At 30.4% G+C, this 16,856-nt stretch overlaps 2 protein-coding genes across 4 annotated transcripts; both read left to right on the plus strand.

Annotated features, from left to right (window-relative positions):
- The first annotated feature begins 6,657 nt into the window (after positions 1 to 6,657).
- Positions 6,658 to 12,262, plus strand: LOC123882190 (inositol-tetrakisphosphate 1-kinase 3-like). Of its 3 annotated transcripts, none has more exons than XM_045931001.1 (10): positions 6,658 to 7,201; positions 8,497 to 8,578; positions 8,726 to 8,758; positions 9,958 to 10,078; positions 10,212 to 10,310; positions 10,849 to 10,968; positions 11,066 to 11,242; positions 11,334 to 11,389; positions 11,499 to 11,583; positions 11,679 to 12,262. In XM_045931001.1, exons 1-10 carry the CDS (start codon positions 7,029 to 7,031, stop codon positions 11,768 to 11,770), a joined length of 1,038 nt encoding a protein of 345 aa, XP_045786957.1. In that variant the 5' UTR covers positions 6,658 to 7,028; the 3' UTR covers positions 11,771 to 12,262. The 3 variants fall into 3 exon arrangements, with proteins under 3 accessions (XP_045786957.1, XP_045786967.1, XP_045786964.1); XM_045931011.1 differs by lacking the exon at positions 6,658 to 7,201 and adding an exon at positions 8,882 to 9,050 and having other exon boundaries at positions 8,491 to 8,578; XM_045931008.1 differs by lacking the exon at positions 6,658 to 7,201 and adding an exon at positions 8,983 to 9,050 and having other exon boundaries at positions 8,491 to 8,578.
- Positions 12,263 to 15,847: 3,585 nt separating this feature from the next.
- Positions 15,848 to 16,546, plus strand: LOC123882204 (agamous-like MADS-box protein AGL62). Its single transcript, XM_045931017.1, has one exon. The coding sequence runs from the start codon at positions 15,848 to 15,850 to the stop codon at positions 16,544 to 16,546; it is 699 nt and encodes a 232-aa protein (XP_045786973.1).
- The last annotated feature ends 310 nt before the right edge of the window (positions 16,547 to 16,856 follow it).

Genomic DNA, 16,856 nt, shown 5'->3' on the forward strand with positions numbered 1-16,856 from the left:
TTGTTTTTTATTTTACTTTTATTTTTTTCAGTAAAAAAAAAATACTTTTAGTTTTTACAAATAGGGGTTTTGATAAATAAAAAATATGTTTCATTTTTATTTTATTTTAAAGTTTAGAGTAAACTACTCCTTCAAAAACTACTCCTTCGATGATTATTATAAGAAAAAAAAACACATTTTATGCTAATTGAAAATAGATATATTTGGTATATAATACGGAATGATTAGTTACATTCATTTTTCAATGAATGAATTTTTGTTTATAATAGTGACCAAATAGAATAATAAATTGGTCTACATATATCTGTCAAATGTTTTTCAATTTAATCTCTCTCGGTGAATAATTGTTCTACTTGCTATTAAATAAATCCATGTGTTCGTCCAATTTCTATCAAAGTAGTCATTGACATTGCCAACTTACTTTCAAATAAGTATATAATAACTTTACTAGTTTTTTTATCAAATAATTATTGTTTTAAATTGATTCTTAACTACGTAACACTTAAATTGTGTATCGCAAAAACCCATTTAGCCTTTCGTACTAAGATGTGACCATAGAATCTCACGTGTCGGAATAAGTTGAGTCATCGTCCACGTGACACTTAACATTGCACATCAATGCATTCAACGGTGTTAGGAAACCAATGTCAACAGGTGGACCATATTGAAAAATATTTGGAACTAATTTAACATATTGAAATATTCAGAGACCTATTTGAGAGCAGATTACAAAGACAATCACTAATTTTGTGGTTTAATCTTAGATTTTAGGTTATACTTAGATTGAAATATCATTTTCCAATTTGATCTATCAAAAAACACAATTGACCCATTTTATTTATTTGTTTCGATAAATAAGTGTCGAAGTCCTAAGAAATAATTACATTTTAAAAATAGTAACTCTCACGAAGAAGTAAATGTAGTATGAGTCGGAGATATATATTTTTTTTTCACCATCAATATCCGTCCTATTGGACCGCCTAATCTGGTTTGAGGGTCAGTTATGACATCAAGTGGTTTCAGTCTCCTCCTGATCGCAGTTGCGATGAATCAAATTGTGATCCTCTCCTACCAAATCTAGCGTTCATCACCACTGAACCAACTAACGATTGGTATGAGTCAGAGTATCTCGTAAAAACACACAAAACGTTCAAATTAAAAAATTCGCTAACACTTATTAGCCATACAATGGGAATAAAACACTAACACTTCTCGATCCAACTCAAACTAATAGATGATTCACTAAACCAACTTAGATCCAGATACCTTCGAATCTATAGTTCAAAGTAGCAAATAATATACCTTTAGTCCACATGAAGTTTTACTCGCCTAAAATCAAATCTAGTGTTAATCATCATTGAACAAACTAACGATTTGTATGAGTCAAAGATTCTCGTAAAAACACACAGAATGTTAGAATATGAAAAATTAAAATTAAATACATCTAACATAAATGATAGTTTATTTTTTTATTTTTTTAAGCATAAAGAGCATTTTAGTAATCGCCGCACACAATTCAAACATGTTTATTACTTCAACAATTTTTCTTAATACTTGTACTTTTTTGTAGAGGTTCCTATATTAAGAACGAAGAGAATATTATTTATCCATCTATTATTAATGATATTGAGTACTCCAAATTTCAAAAAATTTGACTTTGCTCTATTTAGCTATCTTCAACTTATGAGAAAGATAAACACAACTGGTGAATTAGTGAGACTTTTTTCAATAAGTGGACTCGATTTAATAATGATAATGACTTGTTTATTATTACTTTATTTACACAGTAATAAAATTTAATATCTTTGGTGTGTTTGGTCTGCTAAAACGTAAGAAACAGGATAGAACTACTTTAGTTATACTATGTTTAATTTTAAAATTGTTCATGGATAGAACAAACTAGACGTCAAGGGACTAAAATTAAAAAAATCTGAAATTGTCGTCTTTCACTAAACCACAATATATATTGGTTCTCCCAATAAGTTGTCTAAAATATCAAAAATAATATTTTGTTCATCAAACATCGTACAAAAAGAAAGAAAAAAAAATGAAACAAACCCTTATTATATGTTATTTTATTCTGAATTGTTCTGTGAAGTATTTTATTTGGGAGTTTACCATGGGGATGGGTGAAAATGAAAAAAAAAAAAAAAAAAGATAGACCCAAAAAATCATAGTCCACCAACGTAATACATAATTCAAGATTTTTTTGTTATTGGATAACTCAAAAAATGTATTGGAGGACTAAAATAAATTCTTCAAATTTTTTCAATATTTTTATAATATTCTGAATTTTTTCTTTTGACAGATTATAATATTCTGAAATTAAAAATATTTAATTATAAAAATTTATATTCTCAATTTATTCATAGACACTCTCAAATAAAGTAGAAGATTTATCAATACCGTCCTTTTCTTTGATCTATCTATCCTCTACCCTTTATTCCAAACTCGCAAATAAAACATTATCATTTTCTTTTCCTAATTTCTTACTTTTTTAAGCCCTAATTTATTACTTTTGCCATCCCAAATCACGGTAAAATTATAGTTTGTCCTACATATATTTACCGTATAAAGTGTAAACACATACAATTATTTACTCATTTTACCAAGATTAAACACAAACAAAGTATCATTTTATTTCTTTTTGATAAATCTTATACAACTAAGCACTTTAAACAAATATACGGTATCAATCAAAAAAACAAATATAAGTATAAATGTTCACTCTAATGGTGCGTTTGATCTGCTAAAAAATAAGCGACTGGACAGGACAACTCCTGCTGTACTGTATTTGATTTTAAAACTGTTCCTAGTACTAGACAAATTGAGGGTCAAGGGATAAGACAAAACTTGAAATTCTTGTCCCCCACAGAACAACGAGACAACTTTTTGTCATCAGCACAAGTTGTCTAAAATACCAAAATAACATTTTGTCCACCAAACATCGTACAACACAAAGTTTGTTCAATACCTTAAATATTTGTCTTGTGCTGTTCTGTCTTGTACTGTCATGTACTGTTCTGTCAAGTATTTATATTTTGCAGATCAAACGGACCCTAACTCTTTCTTTATTTTTTAGTAGATAGACAAAATGACAATAGTCAACAAAATTCATACACATAAATGAAAAAATTGAGGTTCGAACTTCAACCAATATATCTGATTTAACAATCTCGACATTTTATGAGTTAGATTAAAATTTATTGACGACTCTTTATTTTTTATTTATCGGTAGTTAAAAACCTTGTTACACGTTACAAGCATGCACCGGTTGATGCTATAAAACCAAACTCTCACTCTAACACTTCATAAAGTCCAAATATATATCAAGATGCTCCTTCCTCGATTCTTAGCTATAATTCATTGCTTCTCAATGGACATAAACGACAAAAATTATTAACTATGCTGAGCAAGTTGTGAAGTGTTTTAATGAGAGTGAGTAGCTCCTTGGACTCATATAAGGTCACAAGGGATTTAAGTTGATTCAAAGGACAAATTTTAAGTCAAAAATTAAATAATGGAGTAGACTGCTACACTGAAGTCACATGATTTGCAACAGTGTATTATTACTATTTTAAGTCAATAAATAAATGAACCAAACAAAGAACAAGATGCAAATGGACAGAAGAAATCCCAGACAAAGTGGATGATGGAATCTATAGTGAAGATAAGTCAACTGATTAATTAAATTTAAAAGATTGATGAATTTGGAACATGTGACGAATATGGTTCTTATGAACTGTGTCACTGTGACACAAAAGCAAATAAATAGTTTGAACTGTGTCTCTCATGTTTCAATTTTTACCATGACTATAATTGAGTCTCTGTAAATTATTTGCATCACGACAATAAATTACTGGTCGTACCATAATTGGATTAAGTTTAAGAGATTAATGAGCTTAATTATTCTGAAGAATTTGAGTTGAATTTCTGAATATAATAATGTATGGTTAGATTTTACTTATCTCATAATTAAATTTCAGATTATTATGACACATTTATTCGAAGAGTTAATACCATAATATAATTTATATCACTTTCAAAATGAAAGATTGAGAAAGATTGTGCAAATCTCAAGCAGAGTTGCAAAATGTATCTTTAGTTTATATTTTATTAGTTATTTAAAAAATCCTAAAAAATAAAAGGAAATCACTTTCAATATCCGTTGTGATGTTGACTTTTGTATTGTTGCGTAAATTGGGTATGCTTTTCGTGCAATTCATAGATTAATCCTCTGAATCTTGCGAAATCCAAATGAGCAGCAAAATCTCTCTAAATTGTGACCTTCCCTAATAAATATTTTTTTCATACACATCCGGAGATCGAAACTAAAACTAAATAGTTAATGTGTCTAAGTATATATCGCTTGTATCACACTATATTTAGATATTTAGCACATATATTCTAGTTAGCTATGGGAGGCTCTCACATGTCAATTAGGCTATTGATTAAGATAGATGATTCAACTTTAATACATCACTAATTTGACTAATGAGAAAGTTAGAATTTTGATGGATCTCAATGAATTTTTAATTTTTTTCAAAATTTTTACGAATGATCTATACGATATAAACTTTCAATCCAACAGTAAATTTTATAAAATTCGTATTCGTTAGTATAATTGTCAACTTGTACACCGTGAAAGACTTTATCTACTTATGCATGATAGACTTGCCCTTGATTAATTACTATAGGATACACTCTTAAAATGTCAATTTGGTGGGTAATATAACAGTTTGGCCCCCAAATCACGCATTTGCTTGGCCTAACTCTAAGCATATTCTCATACTCCTATGCACATATACTCTTCATTGTTGCCATATGAATTAAAATGGACTTTTGACTAAGGTGAATGTCAATTAAAATCCCATTAGTTGCCCACTTAATTAGTTGTTGGAATATATAATTATGCGTTGTCAATTGGGGGCAAAGGTAAAAGCAATGACCATTTGGACATGACATTTACTGTGAAGCTAAGTTGAAATGATATGATCAATTTTTTTTTTTTTTGGATCAAATAATGATATTATCAATTGTTAAAGTAATGCTTTGTTGATTATTGAGCCAGATACATAACTATGATAGTGAGAATGCAAAGTACTACACAACTAAAAAGCTCTACGGAAGAAGACATGGATTTGTACAAGAGGTATCAAATGCTCTCCCCACCATGATGCATATATATCATTAGTGCCTTAGTGGGAGTTGAAATTTCAACAAAGTAGAAGTGTTTTTCTTCCATTAGAAATCATATTCAGACAATCTTATTCAGACAATAAAACATAAATGTTTATTGTCATTGTCATGACAAAACATCATAAATACATAATTGAGAACATATTTGGTGTACAACAAATTTGTTAAATTAATAATTCTTAATTTTTCTATTTTACACTTTTTTTAAGTAGTATAGTTGCTAAAAATTCTACGGTAAATAAGTGGAGTGTCCCCTTGTAAAAAAAAGTACCTCTTATACAAATTCATATGTTTTTTGGTCAAAAGTCGATATGGTTGGTCGATTAGAATTCATGAGCTTTTACGGACGAAAACTTTTGTGATAAATCTTGTCAAAAAATAAAAGTAATTCAATTGAAAAAATAAAAGTAGTTAAAAGGTTCTTATTCTCTCGTTGCTTTTCGTCGTAACTTTTGTGATAAATCTTGTAAAAAAATAATAAAAGTAATTTAATGAAAAAAAATAAAAAGTAATTCAACGGTTATTAATTTTTTATGGGCTATTTTTCACTATATATCGATAGGCAAAATATGCAAATACCACTGAAATTGACTCGCAACTACGAGATTTCGAGTTTGATGATGTTAACAAGTTATAACCTAACAATGGAAATATTTTTAGCCTAACAATAGTAACATTCTCACTTGAACTAGCACTTATGCACCACATGTTAACAAGTTCTACTAAAAAAAAAATAGAAGAAACTTTTGTGAAATCAATTTTCTTCATTCAAATTAATATTTATATTTTGTTGGTTTATGTTACAAGTAGAGAACTGCAAGATTTGAACTCGATCTCATCTAATCAAATTTTTTACAATTATCAGTTGAGATGTAGTTCCTTAACAAATATCTCACACTTTTTTTACACATGCAAACTTAATTCATTTCATTCATTCATGATAATTGATTCAATATAAGGTGGACAATAATTAAAAACTTGAAGACTAACAATAAATTAAGATACTTGAACTAAGTCGTGAGCTACTCGATCGACTTGTCGCATAGCATAACTGACCTTACAGGTTTTATTCAAAACTAATAAACTACAACACATTTCTATAATACCTCAAAACTCGATTTTATTTGGCATATTTTTCTTTGGTTTTAAGAAGATTTTTTTTAAAAGGACAAATATTATAATACAAGTACAAGATAGTAAATCTTAGCTTTTCTTTTATTTTTTTTACAAAATAAATATTAGTTATTTTCTACCAACTCAAGTTTGTTTTTGTTTTTGTTGTTGGTGCAGCATAGCATTACTATCAACTCCATAATACTAACATAGTAAAGTTTATTGTTGACAAAAATGTGTATAAAGTTTTAGTCTTTTTGACTTGCATGGAAATGATGAAAAGGAATATTATATTTATTTATATAATAATAATCAATACATAAATAAAATATAAAATAAAATAAAGGGTAAAATTGAGAAAGGATAAGAGCACAGTAGTTTGCATGTGATGATGATATTAAATATATGATTTCATTTCATGTTTTTCATTTCATTTCATTCATAAAAATAAAATAAAAATCCTAATCCACTCTCTTTTTTAATTCTTTCTCTGCAAACTGAATATTCTTCTTCTTTCTTTCCTATATAAATTCCACACACACATTACACAATAATTTCAACTCAGATATTACCCTTCTCAATTTTCTTTCACCCATCATCGTTTTCAATTTTCATTCATCCGCGATTCTCCAATTTCATTTCTCATATTGATTTTCTGAAAAATCGATACAAAAAGGGGAAAAAGATTTGATCTTTAAATCAGGGGTATTTTCGGTATGAGACTAAACGGAGAAATCTCAAGCGGAGAAGAAGAAGAAGAAGAAGTAATAATGGAGAAATCTGAGGTGGGTACGACGCCGTTTTTGGGTCAGAAATTGGTTGTTGGTTATGCGTTAACGGTTAAGAAGAAAAAAAGCTTTCTTCAACCAAATTTCATTGCTCTTTCAAGGTATTTTTTACTATTTACCAAACCAATCATTTTCTTTTTGTTTTCTTTTTTATCATTTCATATGTTTCACGTTTTGTTTCTTATGTTTAAAGTGGCTTTTGTTGGTGGTGGGGTTCAATGTTCTTGATCACTCACACGTAGTGTTTTGTGTCTTTGTCTTTTTAGTGAATTATTATTTGCTGGAGCAATTTTAGACCTTTGCTTAATAGCATTATAATCTTGGTATTTTGTCAATTATATTTTAAATAAGCATAATCTTGGTATGTGTTAGTTTTGCCACTAGGCTATTTGAAAGAAGAAGAAGAAGATGAAATAAAACTTGAGGTTTTGATCAAGGTTCAATTATGTGGTATCACTTGTTTTTTAATATATTGTCTTTGATTTTTCAAATAATAACAATAGTCAATGTGTTTTTCAAATAAAAAAGACTTGTCTTTGGTGAATAAAAATAATAATAATAATATATTGTCTTTGGTTTTTCAAATAAAAAATAAATAGAAAAAGAATATTCCACCATTTATGCCCCTACCTTTGAAGTTATCCACATTGAGAACCTGAGGTCAAAACTCATACATTGTTCTCTGTTCTTGAGTTAAGTTAGTGTACTTTGCTTGCTTCTTTGGAATGCTAATTTTATATTATGTTCTATAAGTAAATATAATTTGTCTCTGCAACCTAATATGTGCACATGTAGAGAGAAATGTATCACTGTAGATGGCCCTTATTTGAGGATAAGGGGAACAACTCTTGATCATTATGACTAATATTAAATGTAACTTAAAATTCACACAATGACTTTAAAAACTCGCACGATTTTACACGGAATGAATCAAGTAAATGTGTGAAGAGAGTTAGTCTTGGTCTTTTGATTGGATTTGGATTAGTGTTGTTAAATAGTGACTATGGCAGTGCTATTGCGTAGTGGAATTGGAATTAATCACTCTCATTCTGTGATATGCTATTTAGTACAAATGATGTCAAATAGTGGCGCTATAACACTCTTGCGTAGCGGAATTTGAAATATTCTGCAATTCACAGTTGACTAAATTGATTCGGATAGTCAAGGTTTGCGCCTTTTATGCTCTCATAGATGCGTATTTGGTAGGCAACAATGTATTATATAAACAAACATTATTAATATTCAGAAGTGGTTGGTTGCAGTATAAGTGGATTGTGTGACCTGGGCCGACTTAAGTTATATTTTTATTTGTTCAATGTTTGGAGTTACCACTACCCTGGTTTCAATGGTTGATTCCACGGCTGTACCTGATGCTTAAACATTATATGTAATGCAGGAGCAAGGGAATATACTTTGTTGCTATTGATGTAAACAAGCCACTGGCTGAACAAGGTCCATTTGATATTGTCTTACATAAGGTTTGTGAATGCGACGTTTCTTTCAGAATTTTATCAGTTTTAAAGTTTGCTGAATTTGTGATTCAGTGGCACACTATTAGCATTTCAAGAACCACTTCTGTTTCTATCCTCTATATTATAATCTGACCGGCTGTTTGTTCTCTCCAGTTGTTAGGCGAGGAATGGCGAGATATCATCGAGGTTTGTGAACTCCTCACACTTCAGCTCACTTTCACATTGTACTTGCAATCGTCAGCTGTTTTAATTTCTCTTTCTCTTTTTTTTTTTTTTTATAACATTCATGTCATTGCATGAAATCGATAGTATCATTAGTTTGGGAGTTGAGTATGACATGGAGGTGATTGGCCAGACAACCACATCTTCTGGACACTACAAAACTTATTATTGTCCGACATAACTTGCAGAGTTCTTGCTCTCGTCATCATGAATCATGACCAGATAGTTGAAATCAGTCCCCCAAGTATTCAAACAAGTGAGGATTTACTTTTGTGGTTAATCTAAATAATTTAGTTAGGCATTGGTGGAGTTTGTTGCCCAAAGATCGAATGATTTATTGTTGTTTGGTCCAATTTTTCGTAGTTGATTTTTTTTTTTTTTTTAAACTTTCGATAGTGTTACTATCATAATAATATGGCATGGAGGTCAAATTTCTTAGGCTCTGTTTGGTAGTTTGGAGGGGAGGGGGGAGTAGAGGGGAAAATAGAGAAATCTTTCACCTTTTTTGAGAGTGTTTTTTTTAGAAAATGATAAATAAATAGTTATGATTAATATATTTTTAATATTGAGAGTATTATAACAACATAGATTGGATTATGATGAAAAACAAACCCCGAAAACCCTCCCCTCCCCTCCAAAAGTCCTCCATTCTTTGAACTCCATCCTTCCTTTTTTTTTCAAACCCTTGCCTCCCTTCCCCTCTTAAACTCACAAACACACCCTTAAAGTTCAAGGTTGGCTGAGCTTATAGGTTAGAACTAGAAGCCAATAATGTTACATTACAAATGCAACTTGTGTGGTAATTTTATAGATAGATATAGTGATAGCTGCATCGGAGGGATGAGAAAGCTTCTGAAAGATGGTTTAATAATACATTAAGTACACAAAGGAATCTGGTAAACCTCTTCAGAAATTTGACTTTTTACGAAGTTTTATCTTTTATTTTTACTGCCTACAAAATAGGTTTGCTTGATAGTTCCATAAGACGATAAAGTACAATAATGGTTTTATATTTAATCTTTCTGCTAAATGCCGATAACTCACCAAAAATATATAATTGCTAGTTTGTGATTGCTTCATGCTTTCTAAATTCTCCATAAAGTTTCTATTTTGATGATGCTGATTGGACTCCTTTTTTTCTTTTCCCTTTTTCATTATTGAAGGATTTCAGGCAAAAACATCCTGAAGTAATCGTCCTTGATCCGCCAGATGCAATTCAACATTTACACAACCGCCAATCCATGCTTCAAGATGTGGTGGATCTAAACTTATCTGACTGCAACGGTAATTTGTTTGCTATGGTTCATACAAAGATAAATTTTGCGATTTCAAGTTGATTATGTATTTCATGGTGAACTATGTTTTTGCTATGCTCACCAGTACTTACATTTATGTAATAACTACTATTGTTTTATAGGCAAGGTTGGCATCCCACGTCAGCTTGTAATCACAAAAGACAAAAACCCATCCACCATCCCTTATGAAGTCAACAAAGCTGGATTGAAGTTGCCATTAGGTATGTATTATTTATTTTTGTTTTCTGTCTTTATTATTTCTAAAAGCTAAAAGCTATATTAGCTAAAAGCTATTGGCATCCTTTCAATAAACCGATCATTGATGGGTTGCAGATGACTATAACTCAAAACAGTGTTGTTAAACAGCGGCAATAGCATAGCTGAATTTTAACGAATCACCTTTGTTCTGCGATATGCTATTTAGTACAAAATGTTAGCAAATATCGGCTATAGTGGCACTATTGCACAACGCAAATTGAACAAATCATTATTTTCTGTGATCGGCTATTGACAACATTAGCTCATAATATTTGAATGGACTTAAAAGAACCTTGTTTGTATCCATTGGATATTCTATTCTGATGTTTTATTAGGCAAAGATTGTTTTACTGTTTAGTTAGATTAAATGACTTGTGCATTTCCATGGTTGTTCGAGTATCCTGATTGGGCTGTTTCACATATATTGTCATCTCTCTTAGTCTTATGTGTATTGAAGTGTTTTTAAAGAATATTTACCCTTTTTTTCTTTCGAATTTTCAGTTGCGAAACCACTAGTTGTGGATGGCAGTGCAAAGTCACATGAACTATTTCTTGCTTATGACGAGTTCTCTCTTTCAGAGCTTGAACCTCCACTGGTTCTGCAAGAGTTTGTCAATCACGGTGTGTGATCCGATTCATACAACACAATAATTGTGTGTTAATTTAACATTTGTATCTAAATTCTCATTTACCTTACTTTTTATTTGGGACGTTGCAGGCGGTCTTCTCTTTAAGATTTATATTGTTGGGGATAGCATAAAGGTTGTGAGGCGTTTCTCTCTTCCTAATATCAGTAAACGGGAGTTATCAAAAGTCTCAGGTGTATACCGTTTTCCAAGAGTTTCGTGTGCAGCAGCTTCTGCAGATGATGCTGATCTAGATCCTAGTATTGCCGGTGAGATTCCAAAAATTTCCTCTTTCCCACCACCACCATAATAACATAATAAGATGGAACATTTCAACTTACTGCGACATTTTTGTTACAGAACACCCACCAAGACCTTTGTTGGAAAGGCTTGCAAAGGAGCTTCGCCATAGATTGGTATTGCATTACTCTAAGTTGCTTTCACAACCGTTTTTCGTTTGTAGTTGATGCTGAATTGCAACACCATCTATGATGTACTAATACTGAATTGCAACACCACCTATAGGGACTTCGCCTGTTCAACGTGGATATGATTCGGGAATATGGAACCAAGGATGTGTTTTATGTCATCGATATCAACTACTTTCCTGGCAAGTTTAACTTATCTGCATTCCATGGTTTCTGACTTTAATCAACGTTTGTTTTTGTTTTTTAACTTACTGTTTTACGGTTTTACCTTCCGCAGGGTTTGGGAAAATGCCAGATTACGAGCATGTATTTACAGATTTTCTACTTAACCTAAAGCAGAATAAGTGTAAGAAGAAACTTACTGCTTAAAGCAAGAGAAGTTGGAAGGACCGTTTGGCTTAACAAAATATTTTCTGTTTTCATTTTAGTTGTCGTTAACAATCACAAAAATATCATTATTTTTATTTTATTTCTTATTTTTAATTATTTATGGAGGAAGCAATGGAGACAACTTATTTTGATGTTTTCATTGTTTTCTGCATAAATATTTGAGAATAAGAAATAAAATAAAAATTGTGATATTTTTACGATTATTAACGAAAAACAGGAAATAAAAACAATAAAATATTATTTTTACTGAATAGATCATTAGATTAGATCCAATGAATAGAATGTTCATGCTTAGTGGCTTTGTTGACTATTGAAGAAGAACATTATACTTTTAACAACTGTCTACAAACTGGCATGGAATGTCAATGAAGCTGACAATATATTCAAAAGGGGTGAAATATGGTTTTCTAATGTATCTGTATATCACTGCACCAATATTGATCAATAGTGCCTTTGTTGCTGGTTATTATATGCTTGTCTAAAGTAGTAGTGCATATATTGTTGATGCTAAATAACAAGATTCATGTTCTTATCTGAAAATTCTACTGTCTTTCTTGAATATTAACTTGGCATTTGTAGCAAATATATCTATGAATGCCACTGAAAATAATGGCATAGTGTGTAGGAATTTTTCTCTTCCCACCCAGTGTTTCTATTCTAACCCCATTTTTCCATTTTTGTCATTGTTAAAAACTTTGGAACGTGTTTTTCGAAGTTTTTCTAGTTCAAATTCGCAAAAAAGAATCGGAAAACACATTCCGAAGTTTTTTTCCAATTAAAAAAAATTCGTAAAAAAAACACATTCCGAAATATTTATCTATGGGCAAAAATGGAAATGCGGGATAGAAAAGAAACATAGGAGTTGAACATACCATTTAGCATGGTTAAGCATGTAGGCCATGTAGTGATGTAGGACTCAATTTCAAACTTGACCTTATGGGGACATACCTTCTAGAAACGTGAACATATCTTGGAACAAAAAAATATAGTTTTATAAGTATTAACAATCTGACCTGAAGATTTTGTTGGGTGTGTCAATCTTAAGTAGGTTGGTTTTACTTTTACGTGCTTGAATTCTGATTTAATTGTCAATTTTTCTAAGATTAGTATTATAGAGGTCAATGTGTTGGACTCTTGTATTTACTATGATTTATTTACTCTTATTTTTTAACGTGAGGTTCAAGTATGTATGATAAAATTTTGCGAGAATTTGATAATCAATCTAGTTTTGAAAAGATGCGTGATTTTTTGTCGGGCTTGCATCGTGTTTTCTTGAGTTTGTATTTGATATGTGACAACACCGGATATCAAAAACTTAAAAATACCCTTAATTTTATTATTGGGAAGATACAATTCGAAAATGCCTTATTTTGGGTTCCAAAATAAGTTAATTTCGAATTGTAACTTCCAAAATATAAAAAAATTGAAAATAAAAAGACTAAATTAGTTAATTCCGGATCCTACAATCTAAAATTAGTTAATTTTGTAATGTATATTTCAAAATTAACTAATTTTAGATTGTAACTTTTTAAATATATAAAAAATTGGAAAAAAAGTTATTTCAGAACGTACGTTTCAAAATTAATTAATTTCGGATTGTAACTTCCGAAATATCAATTGTTTTTGAAAAAAAAGCCATTTCGGAACACAAGTTCCAAAACTAAGGGTAATTTGATTAGAGCGGGAGGCCTTGATGCAACATAGGGGGCGGAATAGCAATTTTCCCGGATATCTAAGTATCCAAACCCAACATTTAAGAGGAGGCTTTTTGTCGTAAGACACATTTTTTTATTATACATAAATTTATTTTTATTATTAGGTTAATAAGTTTAACCATTGAATTTATAAGTTATATTGCAACTCATTTGATCTAATGATAATTCTTATTGATTTAATAACGACAATAAATTTGTGCATGATGAAAAAAACACTATAAAGTATAAACTTGACCTTGAGAGGAGTTTTTAAACTTAGAACGTGTCTTGAAAGTAGAACAATCAAATTGAGTTTCACACTCCTTAAAAAAAAATTAAAATTTCAAAAAGTCTATTTAAAACAACAATGACGTCGTTGAGCGGTATAATATTACTTAAATATTATATATACCTGTGTCAGTGAAATTAATTCCACCACAGGTTTTCTATTTATTTAATTCATCCAAAGCTTTCTATTTATTTTATTTAATTATTACTATTATATTTTTGCAATTCTGTTTATATTGATCATAGTTGCTTATATAATCCTAATGTTTCAACTTTCAACAACAAAATAATCATCAAAATGTGACCTTTTGGGGATAGTTATCTCATTTATGTTAGGTCCCGTTTGGATTAGCTTGTTTTTGAGCTTATGCAAACAACTTATGCAACTTTTATTTATTATTATAAATTTGTCAAAGTAGTTTATGATAAAATAGCTTATAAAAACACAATTCTCACTAGTGTGAACTTATAAAATAACATAAAATCTAATTTATATTGCATAAGTTCAAAAATAACCTAATCCAAACAGGGCCAAATTAGTTCATCTTTTGAGCTAGAACAGAACCCTAAATTTTTTATGTAGACAAAAAGATTAACGAGGTTTTTTTTTTAAAGGTAAAAAAAATAAGATTAACTTGCTTGTTAGATACTTTCTCCGTCAAAAAATTTAAGTAAAATCTGATCAACAAAAGTAAATGTATTTCTCTACCAAAAAAAAAAAAATTAAATGTATTTGAACCAAATTTTGAACCAATTACATTATGGGACGGAGGGGGTATGTTCAACAACAAATTAATTTATATAAAAATTTGTTTGGAAATTATATACAATGAATCTTAATAAAACAAAGTCTGGGCGTAGCTGGATGGCATTTAACATTAAATAGTAAATAAACAATAATGGGCAATATTTAATTATTTGCAAAGAAAAAAAAAACAAATTTCCATATATGTAATGTAATAAATTAAAAATGATTTTTTATTAGAATAAAACAAATTAAAGAAAATTGTTACTTTAACAAATTAATTTATTTCAAAAATCATGATTTTCCTTTTTAAATTATAATATGTTATAACTAAATAAAATAATTTTTTTTTGGGTGCATAATTTTAATTTATTGCAGAGTAATAATAATGTTTTAAAAAAGTGATATCGATAATTTATTTTTAAAAGAATGATCAAGAAAAGATAAATTATAAATTAAAGTTATTCAAATAACCATTTTATAACTGTCCCTGAAATTATAAGGTGAAACTATTGAACCGACAATTCATGGATAAACTCACACAAATTGAATAGATCAATTGTGAGTTGGAATAAGAGTGACGAAAAATGTATTACTAATTAAGTTACCACACATTTAAAAAAAAAAAATCTAAATGCAACCTTTTTATCCTTTTTTTTTTTACAGTAATTTTTATCCTTTTGTCTTTCGAATCTCATGTGATATCAATAATAGTTAGCCTTTTGAAATAAAAGAAAAAAAACCGCGGTCCTATGTTACCGTTGGCCGCTACTTTAATTTTAAAAATAGCTTTATTTTGTAATATGGAATAATTATTGTAAAGGTATGATAATTAATATTTATCATATTAATTTTTATATTGCATATTTGTTTTTACGACAATTAAAGAAAAATATGACAAAGATTACGATGAATACTCCAACGATGCATAAAAAATCAAAGTCACTCATGCGCGGGACAATTTATTTAAATGAGGACAATAGGCGGGACAATTTGTAGAGAAAAACAAATTCATGGTGTTATACAGTCCGACTTATCCTGTAATTGCCGGATAAACTAAGATGTATATACAGATTGGCAAAAAAGCGCCACTTTTTTACATTTAATTACTTACCATATAAGCCATGAATTAATGTAGAAAAAAATATGCAACGTTTCGAAAAAGAGAACCGCGTGCTAAGCCACGTCACAACGTGAGTGAGAATATACACACAAAATTTGGCTATAAAACTACCCCATCACACCTCATTTTAATATGCCACTTCTCACTCTAAAGTCACAAACTCATCCACCCTTTAGTTCACTCTTATATCTTTTTGTGTTTTAGCCATGTCGAGCGGAAGGAAAAGCCGAGGTCGCCAAAAGATTGAAATGAAAAAGATGAGCAACGAGAGCAACCTGCAAGTTACTTTCTCAAAGCGCCGTAGCGGGCTCTTCAAGAAAGCTAGCGAGCTTTGCACTCTTTGTGGTGCAGATGTTGCTCTCGTCGTATTTTCACCTGGTGAGAAGGTATTTTCCTTTGGTCACCCTGATGTTGATACGGTCATAAACCGTTATCTCTTACAGGTCCCACCTCAAAACAATACCACCATGCAATTCATTGAGGCTCACCGTAGCGCCAACCTACGTGAACTCAATACTCAGTTGACTCAAATCAACAGTGCGTTGGACATTGAGAAGAGGCGTAATGAGGAGCTGACTCACATGCGCAAGAATGCTGAGGCTCAATATTGGTGGGCTTGTCCCGTTGATGGGATGAATAGAGCTCAACTTGAATTATTCAAGAAGGCTCTGGAGGAGCTTAAGAAGCTCATTGCTCAACATGCTGCTCAGGGTGTTCCTACTCCAACCCTACCATTTTTTGCTGGAAATGGTTCATCCGCTAACATGCCGATCCATCATCAGCCAAATCCTCAACAATCTCAGATGTTTCCAGCACAATTTTTCCAGAACCCTATGTTGCAACCTCATTTGTTTGGTTTTAACAACATGGGAGGAGGAGGATATGGACCCCCTGGATTCTATTGATTCGAGGGCTTCAATCCACCTTAGATGCCCTTAAATTTTAATTTTATTTTCATGTTTGAAGTTGTTTTTTCTAGTAATTTCAATTACAGGCTTAACTAGATACATTATGTGATTGGGTTAAGACTTAATTTTAGGGTTACTGGTATTTTTGTTGTCTTTTGTTATGTATTTGGACTTTTAGTCCGGTTTCGTTATTCAAATAAAGGGCATCTTATTTATATCTCTCCAAATTTTTAATCTTTTGAAGTCCAATGATAATTTTATTTCCATAATTTTTTTAATTATCCAGTTAAAACTTTCTCAAAATTAC

This window comes from Trifolium pratense, linkage group LG1 (genome assembly GCF_020283565.1).
Source record: "Trifolium pratense cultivar HEN17-A07 linkage group LG1, ARS_RC_1.1, whole genome shotgun sequence".
Lineage (NCBI taxonomy): Eukaryota > Viridiplantae > Streptophyta > Magnoliopsida > Fabales > Fabaceae > Trifolium > Trifolium pratense.